Source organism: Pteronotus mesoamericanus, unplaced genomic scaffold (assembly GCF_021234165.1).
Source record: "Pteronotus mesoamericanus isolate MK-2021 breed Mesoamerican mustached bat unplaced genomic scaffold, CSHL_Meso_final scaffold_651, whole genome shotgun sequence".
Classification (NCBI taxonomy): Eukaryota; Metazoa; Chordata; class Mammalia; order Chiroptera; family Mormoopidae; genus Pteronotus; species Pteronotus mesoamericanus.
The window spans coordinates 45,979,864-46,003,918 of record NW_026555325.1 but is presented as its reverse complement, the minus strand read 5'-3'; the positions used below and the strand labels follow the sequence as shown (position 1 = coordinate 46,003,918).

Here is a 24,055-nt window from a genome sequence, read left to right as displayed (position 1 = left end):
TTTAAATTCTTTCACTATACTCTACTTTTTTAAAACAAGTATTTTAGGTAATAAATCAATGAAATTCATAAGTTTTACCAATTTATACATTTTTTTCATCTTCTGAAACTTAGAGAATTCATCTGTGTTTCTGACCAGGTTGAGGTAGTTGAAACAGGGAGGTCTTCTCAAATTTCATGATTGACTCTTTCAGAAAGAAAGGCTATCTTTTAATGGTAAGCATAGTCATTGCTCTGCAAATGGGCTAGGATTCAAAAAGAATGTAACTCAGTGTAATTATAAGAGAGTTGAAGTTTATTTATTATAGCACCATTGAGACATTTTGAAATTGAAATTTTTAAAAAAATAGAACAAAGAGCGTTTGAACTGTATTTGGTGTAACAGCAAAAATAAAAAAGTATCCTTTTTGTCAAATTACACTTTTTCCAAAAATTTTGGAAATAAATAACTGGAATTTAGTTGGTCACTTGTACTGGTTGACAAGATTAGAACAAGAGGAACACATATGGAGTGTGAAATTTTTTGCTGGGATTTTAGATAGACTTTGGTTTATAAAAAGCAAACAGGGCCAATGTCCACGCCGAATTCTTGATCAGGACCACCAACATCATATGGCGCGATATCTACAATAGGTAGTCTCACAGCCTTGCGCGTTCGATATTCAAAGACTGTTTTGCCCCATTCCCCAGTGTGTTTCTGTAGAAAAGAGCAAAAAAAAAAAATGTAAGTGATCATGACATTACAATTATATTCGTATGCTTCTTAACAAAAGGGATACCTTCTAAGAAGTGTGTCATTAGGTGATTTCATTGTGTGAACATCACAGCATGTACTTACACCAGCCAAGATGAGATAGCCTACTATACACCAAGGCTACATGGTATAGTCTATTGCTCCTAGTTTACAAGCCTGTACAGCATGTTACTGTACAAAACAACAAGAGATTAAATCAAGCACAAGGGGAAACAATACAACCAACAAGATGTGATAAACAAGAGATGTATGGGGTACTGCCAGCATAAAGAGCATACTGTTTTACAGCAAAACTTTTTGGGAGGAAGTAGAAAGAGTACACTCCAAAATAACAATAAAAAGTAAGGTAGAATAAATACATTAACCAGTAATATGATTGTTTATTATAGTTATCAAGCATTATGTACTGACTATACATTATTGTATGTATTATACTTTTATAGAACTGGCAGGGCAGTAGGTTTTTTTATATGAGCCTCACCACAAACACATGAGTAACACATTGTTCTCTGGCCTTATGATGGCTACCATGTCCCTAGGTGATAGAAGTTTTTCAGCTCCATTATAATCTTATGGGGACATTGCCATATATGTGGTCCACCATTGACCCAAATGTCACTATATGAAACATGATTGTACTTAGATACTTGTGATGGACAAAGTTTTTTGTGTTTGTTTGTTTGTTTTTTTAGTTTTCTTGAAGGGAGTTGCTAACTTTGCCATACTATCTTCCATACACATGAGATCTGCTCCACTTCAAAGCTGTATCTTCCCAGTTGATAACCAAATTGTTTATGAAAAGCCTTATAGGTCTTCAGGGTCAACTCAGCAGGGAGAGTGCCGTAGGCCAATTCATTCTCAGAAGCTTTAGCTCTGGTCATTGCTAGTGGGTATATAGTTCATTTACTAAGAAATGGAAGAAGATCTTTCACTACAGAATTTGCTAATATTAGAAGTGAATTCTCCCTCTACTCATAAATGATAATAACACAGAAGAGGTTTAAAGTTAACCTTCAAAATTAAAAGGAAAGCAGAGATTTTAGATTGTGTCCATACAATGGCTATTATGTAGAACGTATAGTATCCATCCAAATTATCTAATAGCATTTATATTATGGATTTAAATTTCAATTGTTTTCATTTTAACTGCTTTTTACCTTATGGTTGAGAAAATTTATTCTTTGTGTTACTTAAAATTTACTTCAATGAATCAGTAGCTTTTATATAACTCACACCAAATGCCTTCATTTGTTCACCCTCATTATTTTTATTTCTTCTTTTCTAAATAGTGTGATTAAACTAGAACTGTTGAGTTCATTGTGATCCATGCTTATAAAAATGTTGTTACTTACAGTGCAACCGTCCTCCAGAACTGTGTACATAAATTTGCTATTTCCTTCAGCCTTGAATTCGCCTTCATTTGACCCCATCAGCTTCAGGGCTTTCTTCACATTCCCACTGGCATGGTCCATGTATGCAATGCTATTCTTGCAGTGATATGTGATGTTCTGGGAGGCCCGGCTGGAGAGAAGTCGGAGGAATGCCAGCTGGACATCAAGGACATCTTCAGGAAGTTCACGATTACCATAGCTAAACTGGAATAGGAAACAAATAAAATTGATCAAACATTTTACTTGGAACTTGTGTGTAAGGGATTTGTGCAATATAGTTTGACCATTGTAATGTGGTTGTTTGTATACTTTATGTAGGAATATTTTATATGTGAATTTTTAATTAAATTATAGTTGACATACTATATTAGTGTCAGATGTACAACATAGTGATTCTACATTTATATACCTTACAATGTGATCACCAAGATAAGTCAATTAACAGTCACTATATGAATATATTTTTATTGCATGCATAACAAAAATGTTAGAGTATAAAAGGTCTTTGAGAATTGAAAGAAAGGTGATTGCATACAAAGAATAATTCAATCTAGCTTAGCTCTTAAAGGAAAAGCTATAAAAGTTAAAAGTAGTCATCTGAATATATAAAATCATTTGGTTTCTTTCATTGATTAATTTTGCTGTGTGATGAACAAATAGCTGGAGTCAAGAAAGTCACATTGACAAAGATGATTCAGTTAAAAAAAATTGCTGTAGTCTTTCTTACCTGAAAACCACCATCCATGGTTTCACCAAACCAAACATGTTTCTTCTCAGCACCAGAATCTTTCCACCAGTTTTTACGTGGAACACTCAAAGGACTGGCATTTATGCATGTTTCCCCAGTCTCCATATTGCAGAATACTTTAATAGCATCCATTTTGCAACCTTGGTTAGGATCAACCCAATATTCTCCTGAATAGTCACAAAAGGACAATGGAAATTGGTTATAAAATCTCATAATGAAATTTAGACCAGAATGATTTTGTTTGCCTGGTATGACATTCATAATGCTGACTATTAATGTATTTAATAGTATAGTACAACAGAGAAACTTTCAGATTGAAATTATTGAGGTAAAGCAGTTAGCTACAGCAATTAGAAACCACTGAGGTACAAAATATCACCTTAATATTGGACAATGAAGATATATTAAGCGAAGAAATTTTAATTATGTATTGTATTTACCAAAATCTCTTTTTAAAAGATGACTACTTATTTAATATGGTTTTTCTTAATGTAAGCTCTTTGTCTAATATAGGTTTATGCCAGTAAGTCTAAACTTAAAGTCCCCATGATTAATGATTGTCTTCTATTTTAAGTAATTTTCAGAAATGACTCTGAGGTAATGTTCCATGTCAAGATATTTAAGAGCCTGAAATAATTTTGCTTTTCTGAAAGAACTCAATATATGCAAACTCCTACACTATTACAATATTATATTTAATTCCATATAATACTCTGAAAATTTTTATTTAATCATTTTTAATTTGAAAAATTTAATAATTTGCTTTATTACAAAAATTAAATTGTACTAAATGAATGTTTCAATTAATAAATTCCAAACTTTGCATCAAATTACATATATTTGACTCTGAGAACGGTGTGATAAACATTGCTTTGTCACTCAAATAAAATTGTGATGATCTGCAGAAACATACCAAACTATGATTTGTGTTAAAATTCCTACAAAATTGTCTTTAAATGTAGGACCATTTGGAATATTTTCAAGTTATTCATGTTACATTTTAAGTACACCTGGAAAGTTCATGTTTTCTTCTCATAGTGTTAAGTGGTTTCCATTCAATTAACATTTTTTAGGTACTATTTCTGCTATAAAATATTTTCTATTCACAGTAATGTTTTCCTTTTTCCTAAGTACTGATAAAAGCATCTTTATCTGTAGTCCTGTTGCCACAAGTTTGAAATATTCACCGACATACCACTCTTGAGTTCAGGATGGCAAAATTTCAGGTCTCGGCAGTTCCGAGCAGGGTTTTTACGAGACCCATCAGGGCTGATGAGGCTTTCTACTTGTCCACTGACTGATTTGAGTGAAGTCATAATCTCTTCGGTGTTGATTTTGAAATCCAGTGGTTCATCTCCATAATATGGGGCAAAACCAGCTTTTTCACCTCCTATACCAGCAATAGCAGCAGCCCCACCACCACAGCATGGACCAGGGGCACCAGGTGGTCCAGGAGGGCCTGGTTGTCCTGGGTGGCCTGGGGACCCCTAGGAAGGGTAAGAACATACATCATTGAGATGTACTTGTTTGGTCTCCACTGAAAGAATGTCTTGCTAGCCCAAGAAAATACATTAAAGACAATTAATACCTTGGGACATCATAATTATTTTAATAGAGGATTGAGTTGTTTTATGATCAAATGATAACAAATTTATAATGACTACAGTTAATTACCACAAAATTTATTGCTATACTGTGTTATACTGTTAAGAATCAGTGTTGTTAGAGCACGAATTTTACTCCATCATACCACTTTCTGTATAAATGATGTCAGTATTATGACACAGGAGATGTCATGTTAGCATAAGGATTCTGGTTCCAGATTTGTCATTAACTTTGTGTCTTTGGGCTGACCAGTTAACTTATTTGTGTTTTAATTACCACACGTGTAACTTGTCAGGGTAATAGTTTTTATTCTACTGACCTCAAAGGTGTGGGATAGCAAGGTATATGGAATGAAGGTATCAGTAGCAAAAAAGAAATCATGGAAACTGTTTGAGAAGTAGAATGTACATACTGAGTGGACAAAAGTTGGATTATAGTTGTGAGGATGCAACACACAGAGTTAATAAAGCTATTGTAATAATCCTTACCTGCATGTCTTTTTCCATACAAACAACTGTAAGCCTACTTTTACCCACCCCTGTATTTGCAAATCATTATATTTATCATAGTTGTGAGATTCCAGTGTGAGATCGACACAGGCAGAGTTTGTTTGGTTAAATGGGTTTATATCTTTACTTTGATATAACTGCTATCTGGTCAAACTATATAAAAAAGATTTTTTTTCTCCCTGTTATTATAGTGTGTTGGAGAAAGTCTTAATGTGGTAGAGAATGTCTTAAAGTCATCGTTCATTTTCTAAATCAAGTTGGGTGATTGCCTTACATTTAACTCACTTTCTTAGTTTTAGAATATTACAAAGTGTTTCTAAAAATATGAAGATTGTAGGAAATTAAACATATATGTTTATAAGTGATGCTTTACCTCAGATCCTCTTTCACCTCTGTTCCCTCGAGGCCCTGGTGGTCCAATGGGACCCGGATGTCCACTGGTTCCGTCTTTGCCAGGGGGCCCACTAGGTCCAACAGGTCCCTAAAAATTATCATGATACCACAAGGCTAGAATACCTTCCTTCAGTGCAAAAGGTGAAAAAATAGAGACCTTCCAATATCTTCCTGTGGTACTTACTCTGGGGCCTGCAGGTCCTGGACTACCAACTGCGCCTTGATGACCAGCAGAACCCTGAAAGAAAGGAAAGGATGAATATGAGTGAAGCCTGTAAAAAGGTTAGGAAACTGTACATTTAAGATCAGGTCAAGAAACATAGGGATCATAATAAAATATAATTTTCTTTTCCTTTAATCTCCCATTGTCTCATGCTAGTCACTATTTCAAATAAGACCTTGAATCCATTTCTCATCTCTTTTAGGAATGAACATTTTATACAATTGGTATCTAAAATTTGCCTATCTTATCAGTTCAAATACATTGAAGGGGATTTTATAAAAAAAATGGGTGCACTTACTGGAGGACCTGGGGCACCTGGGCTACCAGGGAATCCTCGATGTCCTTTGATGCCAGTAGAACCACGTTCACCTGCTTCACCTTTGTCACCACGTGGGCCTTGAGGACCCTTTGCAAAAACACATTTCAAATTAATGTCATAACCACACATGCACATTGGAAAAACAAAATAGAATTTATTCCAGTTAAGTTCATTTTCTGACATTCTGTTCATTAGAAATCTCATCGATAGATACTGTGTACATGGAACAATAAAAATTGGGATTGTTTTCATTTTGGGCTGATAACTGCATGAAACCCCAATATTGCATCCTGAATTGCTTTCTATATAAATTGAAGGAAAGTTTAAGTTCTGTTCCAGTTATGTATTTTGTCATCCCCTTTTCTCAAACATGCCAGATAATAGAACATTTTCTATATTGTGAATAAGCTTAAAAAAAAAAAAAGAAAGAGAGAAAGAAAAGGTCCTGGCCAGCGTGGCTGAGTTGGTTGGGTGATATCCTGCAAACTGAAAGGTCGCAGGTTTGACTTCCTGTCAGGCTACATGCGAGGGTTGGGTCCCCAGTCAGGGTGTTTGCAAGAAGCAACCAATCAATGTTTTTTTCTCTCTCTTTTTCCCTCCCTTCCTCTTTCTTGGGAACCAGTAAAAGGAAGGAAAGGAAAAAAACTTACGGGAGGACCTCGGACACCAGCAGGACCTGGGGCACCAGTAGGGCCAGCAGGGCCCTAAAATAAAAATTGACAAACACACAAAGAATTGTTAGTTTATTGATATAGTTTTGTTTGACTTAAAAGTTAATAATTTCTTTGTGAGGGAATAATAATATGCCTTCTATTATTGAAAGTTAGTATCATTTTCTCCTTCAATGTCCTTTCCCTGTTTATATCTTTACCAGGGACTCTAAGTAGACAAGCTAAGAAAGTCTTATTAATTCAGCCTTTCATTTACTTGGTGAATATACACTTGTCTGATTAATACCATTTTGAATTTGAGTAATGAATTTTTCATTGACTACTTTATTATGACAGTTGCCTATGGAATGACTAGCATAAAAACTGTAAAACAAATGCTGGTAGACCTTTGGTTGTCAGCTATGACATTCTACCTACTAATCTCTTTACTGAGGGAAAAGACAAGTAAAAAAAAAAAAGATGGTGCTTATTAGAACTCACACTTTCTCCTCTGTCACCACTCTTTCCAGCTGGACCAACAGGACCAGGTGGGCCTGGATGACCAGGAGCACCAGGGGCACCGGGAGAGCCATTTTCACCACGATCACCCTGTGGGAAAATTCACAGATCCAAAATAAATACAATATGCAGCTCTTGTTTTAATTGCATAAATCTATTGTACATGCCTTTTTTATACCTTGGTACCGGGAGTTCCATCACGGCCTGGCAGACCATCCGATCCAGGGTTTCCCTGATTAAATTTTAAAAAAAGGAGAAATGAAATCAACCTCTTTGGAGCCATTAAATGATCATTCAAGCCATGCTTTCTTGGGAGCAGTAGCATCCTAAAAAGCATAAGAAATGGCTCTTGGGAGTAAAAAATAGATATTACAATGGGCATGGCCCTTTAAAGGGTGATAATGCCTAAATGCAGTGTATCTGTGGTACTAAAGTTTCATGGGGTGAGAAAGGGAGAAATGATTATTTGAAAATGTCTAAAAAGGACATTTAGGGGAAAGATAATGAATAAATGCTTCACTAACATTAATTTAAGTTGGTAAGAAAAATCTACAATTTGCCCTGGCTGGTGTGGCTCAGCAGATTGAGTGCTGGCCTGAGAACCAAAAGGTCACCAGTTCGATTCCCACTCAGGGCACATGGCTAGGTTGCAGGCCAGGTCCCTGGTTGGGGGCGCACTAGAAGCAACCATACATTGAAGTTTCTCTCCCTCCCTTTCTCCTTCTTTTCCCCTCTCCCTGAAAATTGAAAAAAAGAAAGGAGGAGAGAGAGAGAGAGAGAGAGATCTACAATTTGAGGAAAGACTAATCACAGGTAACATGTAGCACATTTTTACCCAGAGGGAATGTTGTATATTGGGCCCTCCCCATCCCCAACTTGTTTCTTTATTTAGCTAGAGATCATATTCTTCTTCACGAATGGTCATTCATTGAGTAAATATTAATGAACATGAACATTTAAGGTTATTAGAAGTTGTAATAAAAAGCATATCTGTTATTAGGCAAGGAAGGAGAACTTTGGCATGTGGCAATATTTACACTCTTAACCATTAAGGCCCAATTTGACTCTTGCTTAAATAAGCTGTCAAATACTGCCTGGTTGATTAGATATTTCCTAAGAACTAGTACTTACATCTCTTCCAGGTTCACCAGCTGCACCAGAGAGACCAGGAAGGCCTTGGGGTCCAGGAGGACCACGTTCTCCATTTTGTCCACTAAGTCCTGGTTTCCCACTTTCACCCTGTGTAAAAAATAAATGATGTTTTTTAAAAACTTAAGACAAAAGAAAAGCCTTGTTTAAATCAATTTTTATTGACTTTGTCCCTAAAACTGTCTCCATCAGAGGGGAAAAGCTTTGGACAAGCGAGCTTTTTGTATTTTCTAACTTGCCCAGTGACTCTGGATCCTGAAGGGCTGAATAATTCCATTGATTATCATATTCAGAATACATTCTAATATGAGATGTAGAAACAGACATGGCTGTCATAAAAAAAATAATGATGAGCCATCATAAACGTATGGTGACCAGTACAATTAAGTTACATTGAACATTTGGCTCTACCTAAAGAATATATACTTACTAGATTTGTTCATATAAATTGAATACACTTCAATTTTATATTGTATTTTCCCTGCAATATTGTATGGCATATATTTAAGGTGCTTGACGTATCAAAATATGAGCCTTAATAAAACATAATTTTATTGTCCCATTTGCTAAATGATACTAACCATTAAGATATTAATGTTAACAAAAGCATGTCAAGGGGGCATAATGAAATGAATAATTGCTATCAATTAAAGGCTTTCATAGGTATACAAGCTGACCTTATTTCCTCCTTCAAGACTCACAATCAACAAGCTGAAGAATGCTCAAAGGTTTCCCAACAGAAGCATTTGAGATGGCAAGATATTTTTTTGTCATATTGATTTATTTATGCTTATGTTCAAGGCTGGTAGTTTATGATGTATATTATATTTGTGTTCCGGAGCCTTTGGATAACATTCATGCTTCCCGAAAATGCAAAAATATCAAGAATTTTCATATATTACAGAAAAATATGTTCATTATGTACTTGATATAGTTAAGTGATCTCCCAAGGCTATTAAAGGAAACAAGAGTCCAGTGATTCAAAGACAGCTAGACTCACCTTAATGCCTTGAGGGCCAGGGCTTCCTCTAGGACCTGGCATGCCTGGTGGTCCAGCCAGACCTCGTGCTCCGGTGATCCCTGCAAGTCCAAGTGGGCCTGGAGGTCCCTGTTGTGACAGATAGTGAAGCCTCAGTTGTTCTTTATGTGAGTATATTTTCCTCTACTGAATTTACAATTAAAAATAATACAGTGTCACTAATTATTTGAGAAATAAATCTACTCACCGGAGAGCCCTGGGAACCAGGTGATCCCTTCTCACCTGGAGGACCAGCATCACCTTTCGGCCCAGAAATCCCAGGGGCGCCAGGAGCACCATTGTTGCCAGGTGGGCCCGGTGGTCCATCCTTGCCTGGAGCACCACTGGCACCAGGGGGGCCTGGGTTACCCTACAAGACATGTTTGAAATTTGAGTATTTTATAATAAAAATAATACCTTTTTCTTGCCTGTTTTACTTACATTCAAATAACTTTATATAACGTTTAATACAATGAACTACAGCAATGACTAGTTTCTCATCCTATGCATACATGAATGTTCTTTTTGGAATGTGGTGAAAAAAAATTTTTTTTAAAAGTACTTACATTACTACCAGGAGGACCAGGAAGCCCACGACCACCAGGAAAGCCGGCAGCACCCTGTGGAATGATAACATATTTTTGAATTTGAAAATTAAGTAGAACAAATAATTAACCACTAAAAACAAATATGAAGCACAAAAAATGTAGTAGGATCTGCTTTCTACTCTGAATCACTTGTAGTTTATTTATCCCCTTGGAATTTACATATAACTCAAATATGATATGTGATAATTTTTATACTCTATTTTGGGATCTAGTGCTTTAAAAGGAGTTTTTATACAGATTGATATTAGTTAATGCTTTATTAATTAGTGCTTAATAGTTACTTAAGAGGATCAGTACTTACAGGACCACCAGGACTGCCACGGTCACCTTTGACACCTTGGGGACCAGGAGGACCCTACATGGAGTGCAGGTGAAAAGGATTTATAAGAATAACACCAAAACCAAATTTTTGGCAAAGCAGTAAGTTTTTGAAGGACAGTAAGTTACATATTATGATAATTATTTTGCACATATATCAAATAATTCTGTTGTGCACCTTAAACTTACACAATTTTATGTGTCAAATATGTCTCAATAAAACAAGGGAGGAAAACCCACAATAGAAATGAGAACATCTACTAAAATAATCCCCCAAAACAAAGAGTAACTCTATGAAGAGTTGATTGACACGATACTCAGACTGTTCAAACCAAGCTTCAAACTCAGAGCAATACTCTTATGAAGACTGCACTTGTCACCATGTCAAGCTCTCACACTATGACATATTAAATTCTTGCTGAACGAAGTGCTTTCCACCATGAGCCTGAAGAGAGAAAACTTACAGCAGGCCCAGAACCTCCGGGGACTCCTGCGGGTCCAGGAGGGCCTCCTTCACCCTTTTCACCAGGAGCGCCTCTTTCTCCTTTACCCCCAGGCTCACCATTCTGTCCCTGCATTCAAAACAACAGCCTGTGAGCTGACATCGCACACAATAAATACACTGGCTTATCGTTACTTACATACAGAAAATAGAACTATTTGGGGAAAGAGATGCTGAAATCAAATCAGAAAAGAAGGCTCTTAGAAGACATGGCGAAACAAAGTCATTCAAAATATTTCCTTGATAAAAAAAATATTATCAATGGTAATGGAAAAATATTTTAAAAATATGGTAAGGATTGTATTAAAAAGAATATTATCAAGAAAGCATGACTATGTATTTGATTTGTCATAAGGGAGAAAGTACCTCCAAGAATGTGTTGAAAGTTAGCACCAGTAATGTCATTTGAGAAAGATGGTGCTTCGAACTAAATTTAAATTGTATTATTTTATAATGAAAAAACTTTTAAAGTTTCAGAGTGTTTTTGATATAGGGTATCATGTTAGCCTTGTTAACCTGGCATAAATTCAGGGCAAGTATTTTTATCTCCATCTTTTGAAGAGTAGGAAGAGAGATAAAGTGGAAAAAGGGGTGAGGGCTATAATAACTGGACGGGGAATGAGTTGCTGAGGCAGGGCTACATCCAGACTTAACTTACACTTCTTCCATTTTTCAGTAAGACAGTGATTCTGGGCTGTGTGACATATATATTTTTAAATTACAGTTTATATTTAATATTAATTTGTGTTAGTTTCAGATGTATAACATAGTGCTTAGACCATCATATACTTTACAAAGTGTTCCCTCTGACAGTTTAAGAATCTACCTGACAGCATACATAGTTATTATAATGTTATTGACTATATTACTTATGCTACACTTTACATTCCTGACTATTTTATTACTACTGATCTGTGGGTCTCAATCCCTTCAACTTTATTCACCTAATGTTCATACTTACGGGTGCACCAGGGAAGCCAGCAGGTCCTGGAGGCCCAGGTTCACCTCTCTCCCCCTGAAGGGAAAAATATCCTTGTTAAGCACAGGGAAGACATCTTCCCACAGGGACCACACATCCTCCTCTATACTGTCTTATATTTCCTTTAAGAAGGAAGTGTACAAAATCAATTAGCATAGTTTACCATCTGGAGACTTTTTGGTTTCTGAACAGAATTAGTAGCGACCACCACCAGAACCATTGATTCCTTTTGCTTCTGACTGTGATATTATTTGCAAGAAAAATAACTTGAGAATTCTGGTGTATTCAACACATTTAATTGTATAACTTCTAAAATATGTAAGGATTTTAAATATATGGTAAATGGGCTGAGAAATCAATAAATCAATAAAATTACTTAAAAACATTTACTATATGTCTCTCCTGAGTGGCAGGTCCTGAAGACAGAAAACTTTAGATCTAGAAGAAGCCTCAGATAAAGATTCTATAGACTTAGAAAATACTCATTTACCAATGTATATCACTTGTGCAATTTTTATATTTTTCCAAAATTATTAGTAAATAAGGCATGATTTAAAGTTTTTCTTGTGAATTTTGTATTTGAGAATTTTAACTTCTGTTGCATGTCACGTGACTTCTAAAGACACTATCTCACCATTGAGACTCAGGGCTACTAGGCAGAATTGTTAAATATAAGTAGTTGCTGCCTGCGTGGGGTTAAAAAGTATGTTGAAAATGCCTTTAACACTTACGGGGCCACCACGAGGACCAGTTACACCCGGAACTCCAGGGCCACCGCTATCACCCTTTAAAAAGAGAAAAGAAAAATAATACTCCTTTCACCCAAAAAGCCAAAGACGTTTTTTCTTTTTGTTTCTAAATAGTGATAAGTGTTACCTTATCTCCTGGCGGACCTGCTGGTCCAGGGGGACCAATGGGACCAGTAGAACCCTAAAGAAAACAAAAAATATATTTTTAATTTTGAAGATAGAAACCATTATTTTTCTTATTAATCAAACAGAGAGCATATAGACATATTGTTCATCTAATAAACTAGGTAACATGATTTCTTTTGTGGCTTGAATATTTTCTTCAGTGTGTTAATACTTCAGAGCTTAGTAAATATAAAATTCTGTGGAATGACTCTAAAGGACTATATGAGTCAGTGGAAATTTATTCATTTTTCTTTCTATCGCAGAAGGTAGATAAGATGTGATATAAGATCTTATGTCATAACTTAAAAATTAAAACATACTGCTTTATTCAGTTGCTTAATAATTCAAAATGTGTCATTTACTCAAAATGTCATTGCACATAAAAAGGTTTCAAATTGACATCTTCAAATAGTAAAGTTTTACTTATTTACATAAATAAAAAATTTGGTTATTTTTTAAAATTAGATGATGGCTTACCCACCTAGTCTGCCAAAGGTGAAGTATTTATGAATTTTTTCAAGGCAACTGCAGTAAATATAATATCTATGTAATGGCTTAATTTTCGTGTTTATTTAGCACGTTTATTATGACTACACCTAGACAGTATTTGCTAATGTGAATAGAATGGATTATAATGTTTGTTTTTTTCTAACATTCATTTTGAAATAGTTAGAGATTCATAGAAGTTTGCAAAGAAACATACGGGACAAACCTGTACACCTTTCTCCCAGCTTTCCACAATGTTACACCTTACACAACTGTAGTATAAGATCAAAACCAAGAAACTGACACTGGCACAATCCACAGGACTTACTCAGGTTTCTCCAGTTACGCATGCACTCATTTGTGTATGTAGCTCTGTATAATTTTATCACATGTAACCCGGCATGACCGCCACAATAATCAAAGTACTCGAAAGCTACAATCATCATATGACTCCTTCCTGTCACCTCACTACAGCTACAACAAACTCCCTCTCCCCCATTCCTAACTCCTGGCAACCATAAAGCTGTTCTACATCTCTATGTTATGTTATTTTACGATGTTACATGATTGGAATCATGCAGTAAGTATCTTTTTTATATGACTTTTCTTCACTCAGCATGATGCCCCTAAGGTCTTTATAAATGGTTGCAGGTATCAATGGTTTATTTTCTTTTCATTGCTAAGTCGTATTCCATGGTATGACTTTTCCACAGAATTGCAATGTTTTTGAAAATCAAAAAAGTTCCTTCATGAGCAGCAGTGTCTTGGATTTTAGTGACTCATTATGACTTTAGCTTGTAACCTTTCTCATACTTTTGGTATTTTCCATTCTCAGATCACTGTTGAATTGTCAGGTAATAAGGGATACAAATCAGAAATTTTAACTATCAAAGCATTTGGGCTTTCTTAATGCCCAGAAGGTAGCAAAGTATGGTCTAACTTATCATGAATAGTTTTGAGGACAAACAGAGGTTGGGGTGAGGAAACTATTATATGTCATATACAGGTAAGACATGTTTCTCCCCACAGGGAGTACTCACCCTTGGACCATCTTTCCCTGGAACACCATCAGCACCTGGACCACCTGGTTCACCCTGTCAAATAAAAGCCAATGTCATCAGTTTAGGAATATCCTCAATGAAAATCTTCCAAGAAGAGAGGCAACCTTCAAGATTTGCTGTGATATATGCAATGTATTAGATATTCTGATTAATAGTTGCTTGAGGAATACATACAATTTTTACTTCCTATAAAATGATAACATTAATTTGGAAAGAGTATTGCTTTCCAGTAGTGGTATTTTCCTCGAACCTACAAAATCTTTTTTGTTACATAATTAACAAAAAGTAAGTCAGCACCTTTTCACCCTTTGGGCCAGCAGGTCCAGGGCCTCCTTTATCCCCAGGTGCCCCTTGCTGACCAGGAGGACCACCAGCACCAGGTGGCCCAGGGGGACCAGCAGGGCCCTAAAGTTAAAAGAGAAATAGTAAATCATAAGAAGGAAATGCAATGCATTTGGTAAAGTCTAGGTGAATTGAATTATGTGGCATTTTACCTTTCCTCCTGCAGGACCAGGTGGGCCAGCTGGACCTCTAGCTCCCGCGGCCCCTGGGGTTCCAGGAGCTCCCCTTTCACCAGGGATACCATTTTCACCCTAGAGGAGGAAAATGTAATGTTTCTGTTAGAAAACCCAATGCTAAAAATAAACCCCAAACATCTTGAATCATATTGTTTTGATGCAGACTACCAGGTTCTTCCCTGATATTTTTGAACCATTTGGAAATGTTTATAAAATACATCTGAAAACTTAAAGTTAGCTTAAACAAGGAAACTTTGACACCTGATCTGATGAATTAGCTTTGAAACTATTATACTGATTTTTTTCACACAAAAGCAAATTTTTAAGGTTCTTCTACCAAAACAGCTTTTTAAAAAATATAGAGTCAATGCACTGGAAAGATTTTTCTTTGAAATTTCAGGCCCATAGTTGATTCTATAGTGTTTACTAATGCCAAAGAACATGATTTTCCCAATGAAGCAAATTTAGTGTATTTGAAATGTCTTGAGTTACCCTAAATGTATTCACCAAACACAATATTGTTATTAAAAAGAATACTTTGGTGTAATATACTAAAAATGTGTCACTAATCAATTGCTCCATAACATGCTGAGACATTAGGAAATAAATTAAAATATTTACCTTGCCTCCTGGAGTTCCAGGTGAACCAGCTTCACCCTTTGGACCCTAGGAGATTGACATTCTATGATTAGGCCTATATCAGGATATATGTTATATAAATATAAGCAATATACATTTGACTTGTTTTCATACTGTACAATTTGTCAAACTTGTACAAATCTCAAGCCATGTACTCTTTCTTTAGTTCCTTTTATTCTATGGTAACATTTGAACAATGTAATAGTTATGATTGAATCATTTTTCTGTTTTGTTAATGAATATTTCAAAACTAAATTTAAAATTCAGACATCGTGGCATGAGAAAATGGAAAATTTAATGATTGATTACAGTTTGTTCTTTCAGTTCCTGAGTTATGAAAAAAATGGCACTCAGCTTACTGGTTCACCAGGCTTCCCACTCTCCCCGGGAGGTCCATTGACTCCTGGTAGGCCCTGCAAAGAATCGTATTTGTGTTTTGCAGTCACTCCAAACATTGCTTACAAAAAAAAACTCTCATTCATATGTTTCTTCAAAATACTAAGAAATAGTTTCAATGGTCTTTTCTGAGGTAAAGCCTTGTGACTCTCAAAATCCAATGACAGAGATAGGATAATCATGTCTAGTAAACCAGTACTCAGTTCCTTCTATTCTTTCTGTTTATAAAATGAAATGATGATGATGGTAAGATGGAGTTAGCTATATAAATTTAAATTCTAATGAAAATAAGTGTAAACACATAGAATTATGTGAACTTTATCTTTTAATTATTAATTATGCCTATCTATTCACACTGTGTATCATTTTATTTCAAGGTAGAACACAAACACAGAAATTTTAACCTTAAGATGAATTATAACCTATTAGTGTCACAGAAATGAACAAATACAGCTATCAAAGGAAAGTCCTTAATTGCTTGGTAGAAGCAGATGCTCAATGACAATTTAAATGACACATTCTTACTTGTGGTCCTTGTGGACCGGGAGGTCCTGCATCTCCTTTGTCACCACCTGGCCCCTAGGTAGAAAAATGTAATGAGTTCCTCCATTAAAAGATACCTTTCATATTTAGTTTGCACAGTTTTCATTTCAGCAGGCCCAGGGTTTAATTTAAAAGTTAATGGTGTAAAAGGAGGGTAGAGTCTGGCCTATGGAAGTGATGCAAAGGAAACATATACAAAATAAACTTTACTTAATGTCAGCATTTAGCTAGCTAACTAAATAAGCAAGTGTAATAATTGCTTTGAAGAATTATTATGATATAGTATCAGAGATTATGTAATTCCCAAAGTCATCCCTCTGCCTTATTTCCACCCTCCTCCACGTGCAGTTTATGTGAGTAAACTTACGGCAGGTCCAGGGGTTCCTGGAAGTCCAGCTTCACCATTCTTTCCAGCAGGACCCTAAACAGAAAAGCAGTTAGGGAGGTAGAGAAAAGCCATAGGGTTGGAGATAAACGCCAGTCTTTTAAGGTGGGAAAGAAGTTGATGAAAGCAACATACCTGAGGGCCAGGACCTCCGGAGGGACCCCGTTCTCCATTTTTGCCAGGTGCACCCTAAAGACATGGTCAGTATTTATTAATTCTGAAAAGGAAGTAATTCATCATATTGTTCCCTCAGAGTTTTGACCTGACTCTTACACACATACACTCATAACTAAAGACTATTTTCTATAACTGGGTTTCTGTGAACATTGCCACTTTTCCACAAGAACACTACCAAAAAAATATTTTAACTCCCTTCTCACATGGTGTTTTGATTTTCATATTTCATATGTTCTTCTGTGCTTCGAAGCAGAGGTCACATTTTGGCCATTTTTGTACTCCCATTTGGAAAGTAAAAGGCCTTCTGTCAAGTAGTTACTGAAGAAATAAAGGCAGGAACTTACATCATTTCCTTTAGGACCAGGGAAACCCATGACACCAGGCTGACCCCGGGGACCAGGTGGGCCTGGAGGACCTCCGCGACCACTTTCTCCTGGAGCTCCCTAATGAGAAATAAATGACATGAATAGAGGTTTGATAAAATATGATCAAAATATATAATATGCATATCAAGGCTATAAAATGTACATCAAGGAGAGGTCCAACCATGCATGCCATTATTCACTGGACATGTAAAATGAGATGTTAAGCGTGTACATACCGGAGGCCCTGGTTTTCCTTCGTTGCCTGGTCCTCCGGGGCTTCCAGGCATACCCTAAATTGAAAGAGTCATTCAGGTATTTTTAAAAATAATTTTAAAAACATAACATCCATCTATAAAACTGAGATTTCCACTTACATATGAAGCTGCATATATGCACACATTTTTTTCTGCCGGTAAAGTGTCTAAATTAAGGTGTTCTATTTTCTGTTCTTTTAATAGTTTAAGTTTTCTTTAAAAATGTTTTTGTTTTGTTGTGAGCCTTAAAACGTATAGTCTGATTACGATGACTTTGGACCTTCTTATTTTGCACTTTTTTCCTTAATAAATAGCAGTATTTCTCTTTACCCTTTGCCCTGGTGTTCCAGGGGCACCATCTCGGCCAGGCTCTCCAGCAGCTCCTCTGGGCCCTGCGGGGCCTGGACTACCACGCTCCCCATTGGCACCCTACATGGTGAAATGAATCAACAAATATGTAAAATAGCCTTCATTGACCTAGATATTGACAATATTTAGGTTACATCTAGAGAACTTCATTTGGTCTCTTCAAAAGAGCTACTGTGCCCTGGCTGGTGTGGCTCAGTGGATTGAGTGCCAGCCTGCAAACCAAAGGGTCACGGTTCAATTCCCAGTCAGGGCATATGCCTGGGTTGCGGGCCAGATGCCCAGTAGGGGCGTATGAAAGGCACCTAGTCAATGTAGTTCTCATATATCTATGTTTCCCTCCCTCTTTCTCCCACCCTTCCCATCTCTCTAAAAATAAATAAATAAAACCTTTAAAAAAAAGAGCTGATGCGTTGCTGACATGTTCAGTATAAAATCACTGTTAACTATGAGCTGGATTATTATATTTGAAATATTTTGAGGCAACTTTGATAAACATCACATGTTTAAAAGCTGTTATTAGTGGCTTAACAATATATTTCTATGAATATAAAGTTAAATATCTTTGATAGTATGAAATCATATTTGCATATTTGCAAATATACTATAAAAGTTTTCAAAGAACTTTTAGGCATGAGGTTGAGATAAATAGTTCCCAACTGACAGGTAAGTTAAAGGATTCTCATAGAGGTTAAGTGACTTTAGTTACAAAGGTAGGAAGATGGCTCGTCAAGGGCTGGAATCATTGTTTTACAGTGGGCATTAATATTTTTTGAAAACCCTCTTATATTTCTTAGAGGTATTTAAGTTTTAATTATGGGAAACTGAATAGAAGAATATACCTATTTGTAGTCCTAGCATTTATGAAAATTGAAACTCGAGTTTTCTACCTTTTCTCCTGGAGGGCCAGCTGGTCCAGCAGCACCTCGAAATCCTGGTTGACCCTGGAAATTGTGAAAGGCAAATATTTCAGTCCAAAGCATCAAAACCTATCATTACTCTTGAATGGCTAGAAAATTATTTTCATGTTATAAAATGTTTTAAAATAATATTGGGTACTCATCTTAAGGAAAATCATGGTTGCTTCACTCTGAAGGTAAAGTTTTATATAGGTGATAGTCATGTTGTTTTCACTTTAGATGTTCATGGAAAACATACCCTTTCTCCTGCTGCTCCTGGAATTCCATTTGCACCAGGTTCTCCAGGCGAACCATCTTTGCCATCTTCACCCTTAGGTCCTGCCGCACCTGGGTTACCAGCTTCACCCTGATGAAGGATGTCAACAAAGGTATAGTGACTGCATTAGACTGCAAAATTCTTACCTGTTTACTTTCTAATTATGTTGTATTTTCCTAAAGGATAGCCAAACTTGTTGGAGTAATACTTACGCGTTCACCGCGTGGTCCTGGTTCTCCTTTGGCACCATTCTTACCGGGTTCACCCTAAATGAAATAAAATCTCGGTTTAAACAACAGGGAGAATAGACTAATAAAATCATGACCAGTAATATTCAGTTATAAAATGAGAGTGAAATCAACACAGACTCAACTGAACAAGCATAAAAGGCTTGCAATTTATGTTTTTGTTGTCAAAATAAAGCCACACTTTTCAGGCAACAGAGGAAATAATAGGTAACTTACTGGAGCACCTCGCTGTCCAGGAGCGCCATTGGTACCAGCCGGCCCTGGAGGCCCCCGAGCTCCTGACAGTCCAGGAGCTCCAGGAATGCCAGCGGGACCCTAAAAACAACCCCAAAAGACAAGCATTAGCCCATCTTGAAGTTTCTTTTCTGAATAGCTAACTTAAGCATCACAACTGTATTGTCATGCAAAATCAAGGAAGCCAATAAGGTATGTGGGGTGAGATGAAGGTGATGGGTGGGGGCATCTTACCATTTCGCCTTTACCACCAGGAATACCATTACTCCCAGGAGGTCCCTAAAGGGCAAATGAAGCATATTGATAACAAGGCAATAGTGCATATGTATTAGAAGGTGTTCATATATTTGCAAAATAAATTTACTGGTAGGTGTCGTGTTATATAGGTGATTCTTCCAATTATACCACAACATATAAAATGTAGGCAAAATATTATCATTATCGGAATGAATTAGGGATCATATGAATTTGTTCTGAATTATTAAATAAACAAATAGAAGAGGTTTAGTCTGGCTTCCTCCCTGAATTTTTTATTGGTGATAAGTTTGGAGCACATGCTTTTAAGTATCAAAAAAATCTATCTTCTAATTCATTCTGTGTCTTACAAATATTAAGTTTATAAATTCTAGAAGAGTGCAAACCTCAAAAACTACCATTTTCAGTACCAATCAAATCGGCATTTGTCATGTTAGAATCATTGCAGAGCACTAAGCAAGATTTTTTTCAAAAAGCAATTTCAATTAATAACAATATTAGAACATATGCTTTCATGGTATAAGTGTAGCAACACCCTCCCTCTCAATAGCCATGTCTGCTACTTACGGGAGGACCTGGAGCACCAGCATGTCCCTGAGGTCCGGGTTCTCCTCTTTGTCCAGGGGAGCCATTTGTACCAGGAGATCCTGCAGGTCCAACTTCACCCTAATGGATAAGCCCTAAATAGTGAGTTTCCCTTGCCATTTCTAATCTCTTAGCCAATTTACTTTTCAGTCCTGTTTAAACCCATCTCTTGAAGGCTAGAGTAGAAGGACTATACATACTCTATCTAAGGAATGTCTGTATACACTCTATGAATCATTAATCATCAAGGAAGAGAAAAATGGTAACTATGTGTGTGACTGTGTTACCTCTATGTTCCAGAAAATGACTGGGAAAAGGGAAATGGCATCAGAAGAGATATCAGGATAGCTGAATGCCAGGTATAAGATATCTTGGAATCCAGAAAGAGGGTAAAAGGGCTCAAGCACAAAGTGACAAAAGGAGACTAGGCTTCTAGTGGTAAGAACACAATGAAGTATACAGATGTCATATTATAAAGTTGGACATCTGGAATTTATAGAATGTCATTAACCAGTATTACCTCCAATAAATTTAATTTAAAAAAAGAGTAGGACTTTAAAGATCTGTATAGATAGAAGATATCTACTTGACTGGTAAAAAAAAAAAAATCTTCAAGAAGCCACCCAATTATTTGGTTGTCTCCAAGGTATATATTATATTCTTCTACAGAAATACATGTTTACCTTAGCACCAGGGGAACCGGGGAATCCAGCAGTTCCAGGGGGACCGGGTGGACCCTGAAAAAATTAAGTACCATTTCAAGAGCTATGAGTCAAGGACACAAAAGCTAAGCTACTAGTAAATAATAAACACACACAATACAGAAGACAATTATGCACATAAAAATAGCATGTGTCATTTGTGGATGAATATTATGTGGAGAACTAATGTGGTAATATAAAAAGGGAGTAAAATCTAAAATTAGAGAATTTGGATCTCCCTCCTGCTCCAGACCTCTGCTGCAAATTCTATGACTATAGGCCAGTTACTCAGCCCTGAGCTCTCATTTATAAAATAGAGCTAACACTATTGTCTACCTTAATTGTCATGCCCAATACTGGCTACCAACACTGTAAGCACCACACAGATGTTAGTGATTGGCCAAGTATAGGAGTATCAGAAGTCTGTTTATGGATTTAGCATTTCTAATTAACTCATTCTAGATGTTGTATTTATGGGTTTAGTGTCATTTTGAATCAGATGTTTATGAACAATGTTGAGTTCTGGGTCTCCAATACATATTATTCCAATAATCCACAGTCCATAATTGCTCATTACCCTGAAGCAAACAGGGCAAGATAAAAATTTACTTACTGGTTGTCCATCACTTCCTCGAGCACCATCATTACCTCGAGCCCCCTGAAAAGAGAAATTTGTCTTAAATATCCTCCTAATTTGGAAAGACTGGTGGCAAGTAATATTTTGATTAAAATTTTCACTCAATTAAGTTAATTTTTCCTTGAATATCTTAAAATCTGCTTGATTACATATGATGTAGAGTCCCATTGTTAAAACCTATCCATATAACAATGACCTAACAGAAGTATTGGATTTTGTATTTTACAAACTGTGAATTAATGGCTCTGTGACATATGCAAAGTTAATACTTAAAAAACATATCCTCAACAGGGATAATAACTATAAAACACTTGTTTCCCTATAATTATGACTAAAATTTTATGGAGGTGACATTAAGTGCGATATTGAGGAAAAGCAATCTTTCAGCGGATGGTCAGAGCCCATACACCTGGCCGAGGCACTTTGTGGCTCTGGGCTGTGACGGTGCTACCTGCTAACAACACTCACTGCGGCTCCGGGAAGTCCTGGCCGTCCTCTCTCACCAGGGGCCCCTCTTGGACCCTACAGGATAAAATCGAAAGCATGGTTTTACTCTAAACTGAAGGTGCCTAAGAACAGTTGCTGAGGGAGCAAGGCAATGTTAGGGTTAGTTGGAGGCTAATAGTAACACTGAAAATTATGTAAGAAACATAATTACCATGGGTCCAGGAGCTCCATTTTCACCAGGAAGACCATTTTCACCCTAGAAACATAAAATATATTACCATTGTATATAACAGGAAGAAAATGTTTAGTTTTTTAATCATAGCATATTATGAAAAATATTACGGAACCCAAGAAAAAGATATACATTTTAACAATATCAAATTTTTGTAGCATATTTTATTTACCAGAAATCTCAGTTTCTGTATTTCAAAAACTTGGGACTAAATAGAAGTAGTTAATGAGTAACTCAGATATGTTCATGCACTTTTGGTCTAGACAGTTCAAGTTACCAGCTTTCATGGAAGCTTCAATAGAACATTTCAATTAGTAACAAATATGCAGCTCTTGTAATGCAACATTCAGGTAAACTTCAGAAACCATTAAATCGCAAAATATAAATCTTAAATATAGCTATAACATTTAAAAAATTTACTACTTATGAAAATATGATATTGTTGTAATTCACCTTTAATCCAGGAGCACCTGCTTCACCCTTTTCTCCATCTCGCCCATCAAAGCCCTATGAAATGTATAAATACAGTAAAAATATTAAAATCTACTAATAATACAGAATGCTTGAAAGCTTTACATTGAATTTTTTGTTACTAGTTTTCCACATAACGATATTTTCAACATTAATGTAAATAATTTAAAACTCCTTTAATCAGACAAAAATATTTGATATTGATTTTGTAGTAAAAAAATTGACCTAATTAGAAATTATAAGTTAGTCCAGTTAAGATGTTGCCTTAACTGTAGAGTAGCAAATATCAGTTTCACAGATTTTATTTGTATTAAGTTGATAGATTTTTGGCTCAGTTGGTTGGATCTACCTCATATTTTGCATAGGATAAAACTGCTTAATTCTATCTGTAAACCATATTGACTAAGCCAATGAATACACATAACTATTACATTCTTATGTTTTTTTCTGATGGTCATGATAGGAAAATTACATTATTTTTTCCAAGTCTTTAGTGCACTTAAAATCATCTTAATTACTTTCTATAAAATAACAAGTTTGTTGTTCAAATCAACCATTTTTGGCACAAACTCAATGTCTAATAATATAGGATAGGCAAGTACACATTGCCAAAAGAAGCAGCTTATAGTTAATTTAGAAACTCTACTTACTCTATGTCCTTTCATACCAGGGAAACCAGGCATACCAGCTGGACCTTTCATACCCTAAAATTAATGAGTAGAAAAGATTTTAATGTAAGAGAATCACAGTCTAGTAGTAAAATGCCTTCTATTTGAAAGTTTAGTATAATTTAATTATGTAATAATTTCCAAGCTAAGATCATTGTAATTACTCCAACTAATTCAGTGGATGCCAAAGACTTACAGGAGGTCCAGGCAATCCTCGCTCTCCAGTTCGTCCAGGTCTTCCTGATTCCCCCTATGTAGAGAAATAAGCAAAACATGGGTGTTTGTAAAAGTGAGAACACATTATAGCCAATTAACAAACTGATTAATTTGCATTTTTCTCACCAAGAACTCATGAAAATGGTTGGCTAAACAAGTAACTATGAGACCAGATTTCTTAACAGAAGGAGTAAGGAGGGCTCTTCCCACCTTGATGTACACTTATAAATAATGCAGGCAACTTTCTTAACTGAATTATTATGACCATCTCTCAAGCTATTGAGAAAAAATTGAAATTGAAAATTAAATGTGATGGTGATTGCAGCGGTGGGGGGAAGTGTATGAGGAGACAAAGGGTAATGGGGAAAATACAATAAAAATAAATTTTAAAAAAGAA

The 24,055-nt window shown here is 36.0% G+C and overlaps 1 protein-coding gene across 1 annotated transcript in view; it reads right to left on the bottom strand.

Annotated features, from left to right (window-relative positions):
• Positions 1-341: 341 nt before the first annotated feature.
• COL3A1 (collagen type III alpha 1 chain) overlaps positions 342-24,055 on the bottom strand; it is a 39,954-nt gene continuing 16,240 nt past the window's right edge. The window contains exons 9-51 of the mRNA XM_054562357.1: positions 23,639-23,692; positions 23,425-23,478; positions 22,757-22,810; positions 22,283-22,327; positions 22,093-22,146; positions 21,601-21,645; positions 20,970-21,023; positions 20,269-20,367; positions 19,681-19,725; positions 19,429-19,527; positions 19,177-19,230; positions 18,947-19,054; positions 18,679-18,732; positions 17,753-17,851; positions 17,405-17,458; positions 17,148-17,246; positions 16,762-16,815; positions 16,609-16,662; positions 16,224-16,277; positions 15,662-15,715; positions 15,285-15,329; positions 14,640-14,738; positions 14,443-14,550; positions 14,125-14,178; positions 12,561-12,614; positions 12,416-12,469; positions 11,667-11,720; positions 10,668-10,775; positions 10,187-10,240; positions 9,844-9,897; positions 9,486-9,647; positions 9,260-9,367; positions 8,242-8,349; positions 7,289-7,342; positions 7,093-7,200; positions 6,592-6,645; positions 5,921-6,028; positions 5,584-5,637; positions 5,380-5,487; positions 4,088-4,379; positions 2,872-3,059; positions 2,106-2,348; positions 342-696 (exon numbers count right to left, since the gene is read on the bottom strand). Coding sequence (XP_054418332.1) covers positions 550-696; positions 2,106-2,348; positions 2,872-3,059; positions 4,088-4,379; positions 5,380-5,487; positions 5,584-5,637; positions 5,921-6,028; positions 6,592-6,645; positions 7,093-7,200; positions 7,289-7,342; positions 8,242-8,349; positions 9,260-9,367; positions 9,486-9,647; positions 9,844-9,897; positions 10,187-10,240; positions 10,668-10,775; positions 11,667-11,720; positions 12,416-12,469; positions 12,561-12,614; positions 14,125-14,178; positions 14,443-14,550; positions 14,640-14,738; positions 15,285-15,329; positions 15,662-15,715; positions 16,224-16,277; positions 16,609-16,662; positions 16,762-16,815; positions 17,148-17,246; positions 17,405-17,458; positions 17,753-17,851; positions 18,679-18,732; positions 18,947-19,054; positions 19,177-19,230; positions 19,429-19,527; positions 19,681-19,725; positions 20,269-20,367; positions 20,970-21,023; positions 21,601-21,645; positions 22,093-22,146; positions 22,283-22,327; positions 22,757-22,810; positions 23,425-23,478; positions 23,639-23,692 — 3,705 coding nt within the window. The 3' untranslated portion in view covers positions 342-549. The remainder of the gene's footprint in view (positions 697-2,105; positions 2,349-2,871; positions 3,060-4,087; positions 4,380-5,379; positions 5,488-5,583; positions 5,638-5,920; positions 6,029-6,591; positions 6,646-7,092; positions 7,201-7,288; positions 7,343-8,241; positions 8,350-9,259; positions 9,368-9,485; positions 9,648-9,843; positions 9,898-10,186; positions 10,241-10,667; positions 10,776-11,666; positions 11,721-12,415; positions 12,470-12,560; positions 12,615-14,124; positions 14,179-14,442; positions 14,551-14,639; positions 14,739-15,284; positions 15,330-15,661; positions 15,716-16,223; positions 16,278-16,608; positions 16,663-16,761; positions 16,816-17,147; positions 17,247-17,404; positions 17,459-17,752; positions 17,852-18,678; positions 18,733-18,946; positions 19,055-19,176; positions 19,231-19,428; positions 19,528-19,680; positions 19,726-20,268; positions 20,368-20,969; positions 21,024-21,600; positions 21,646-22,092; positions 22,147-22,282; positions 22,328-22,756; positions 22,811-23,424; positions 23,479-23,638; positions 23,693-24,055) is intronic.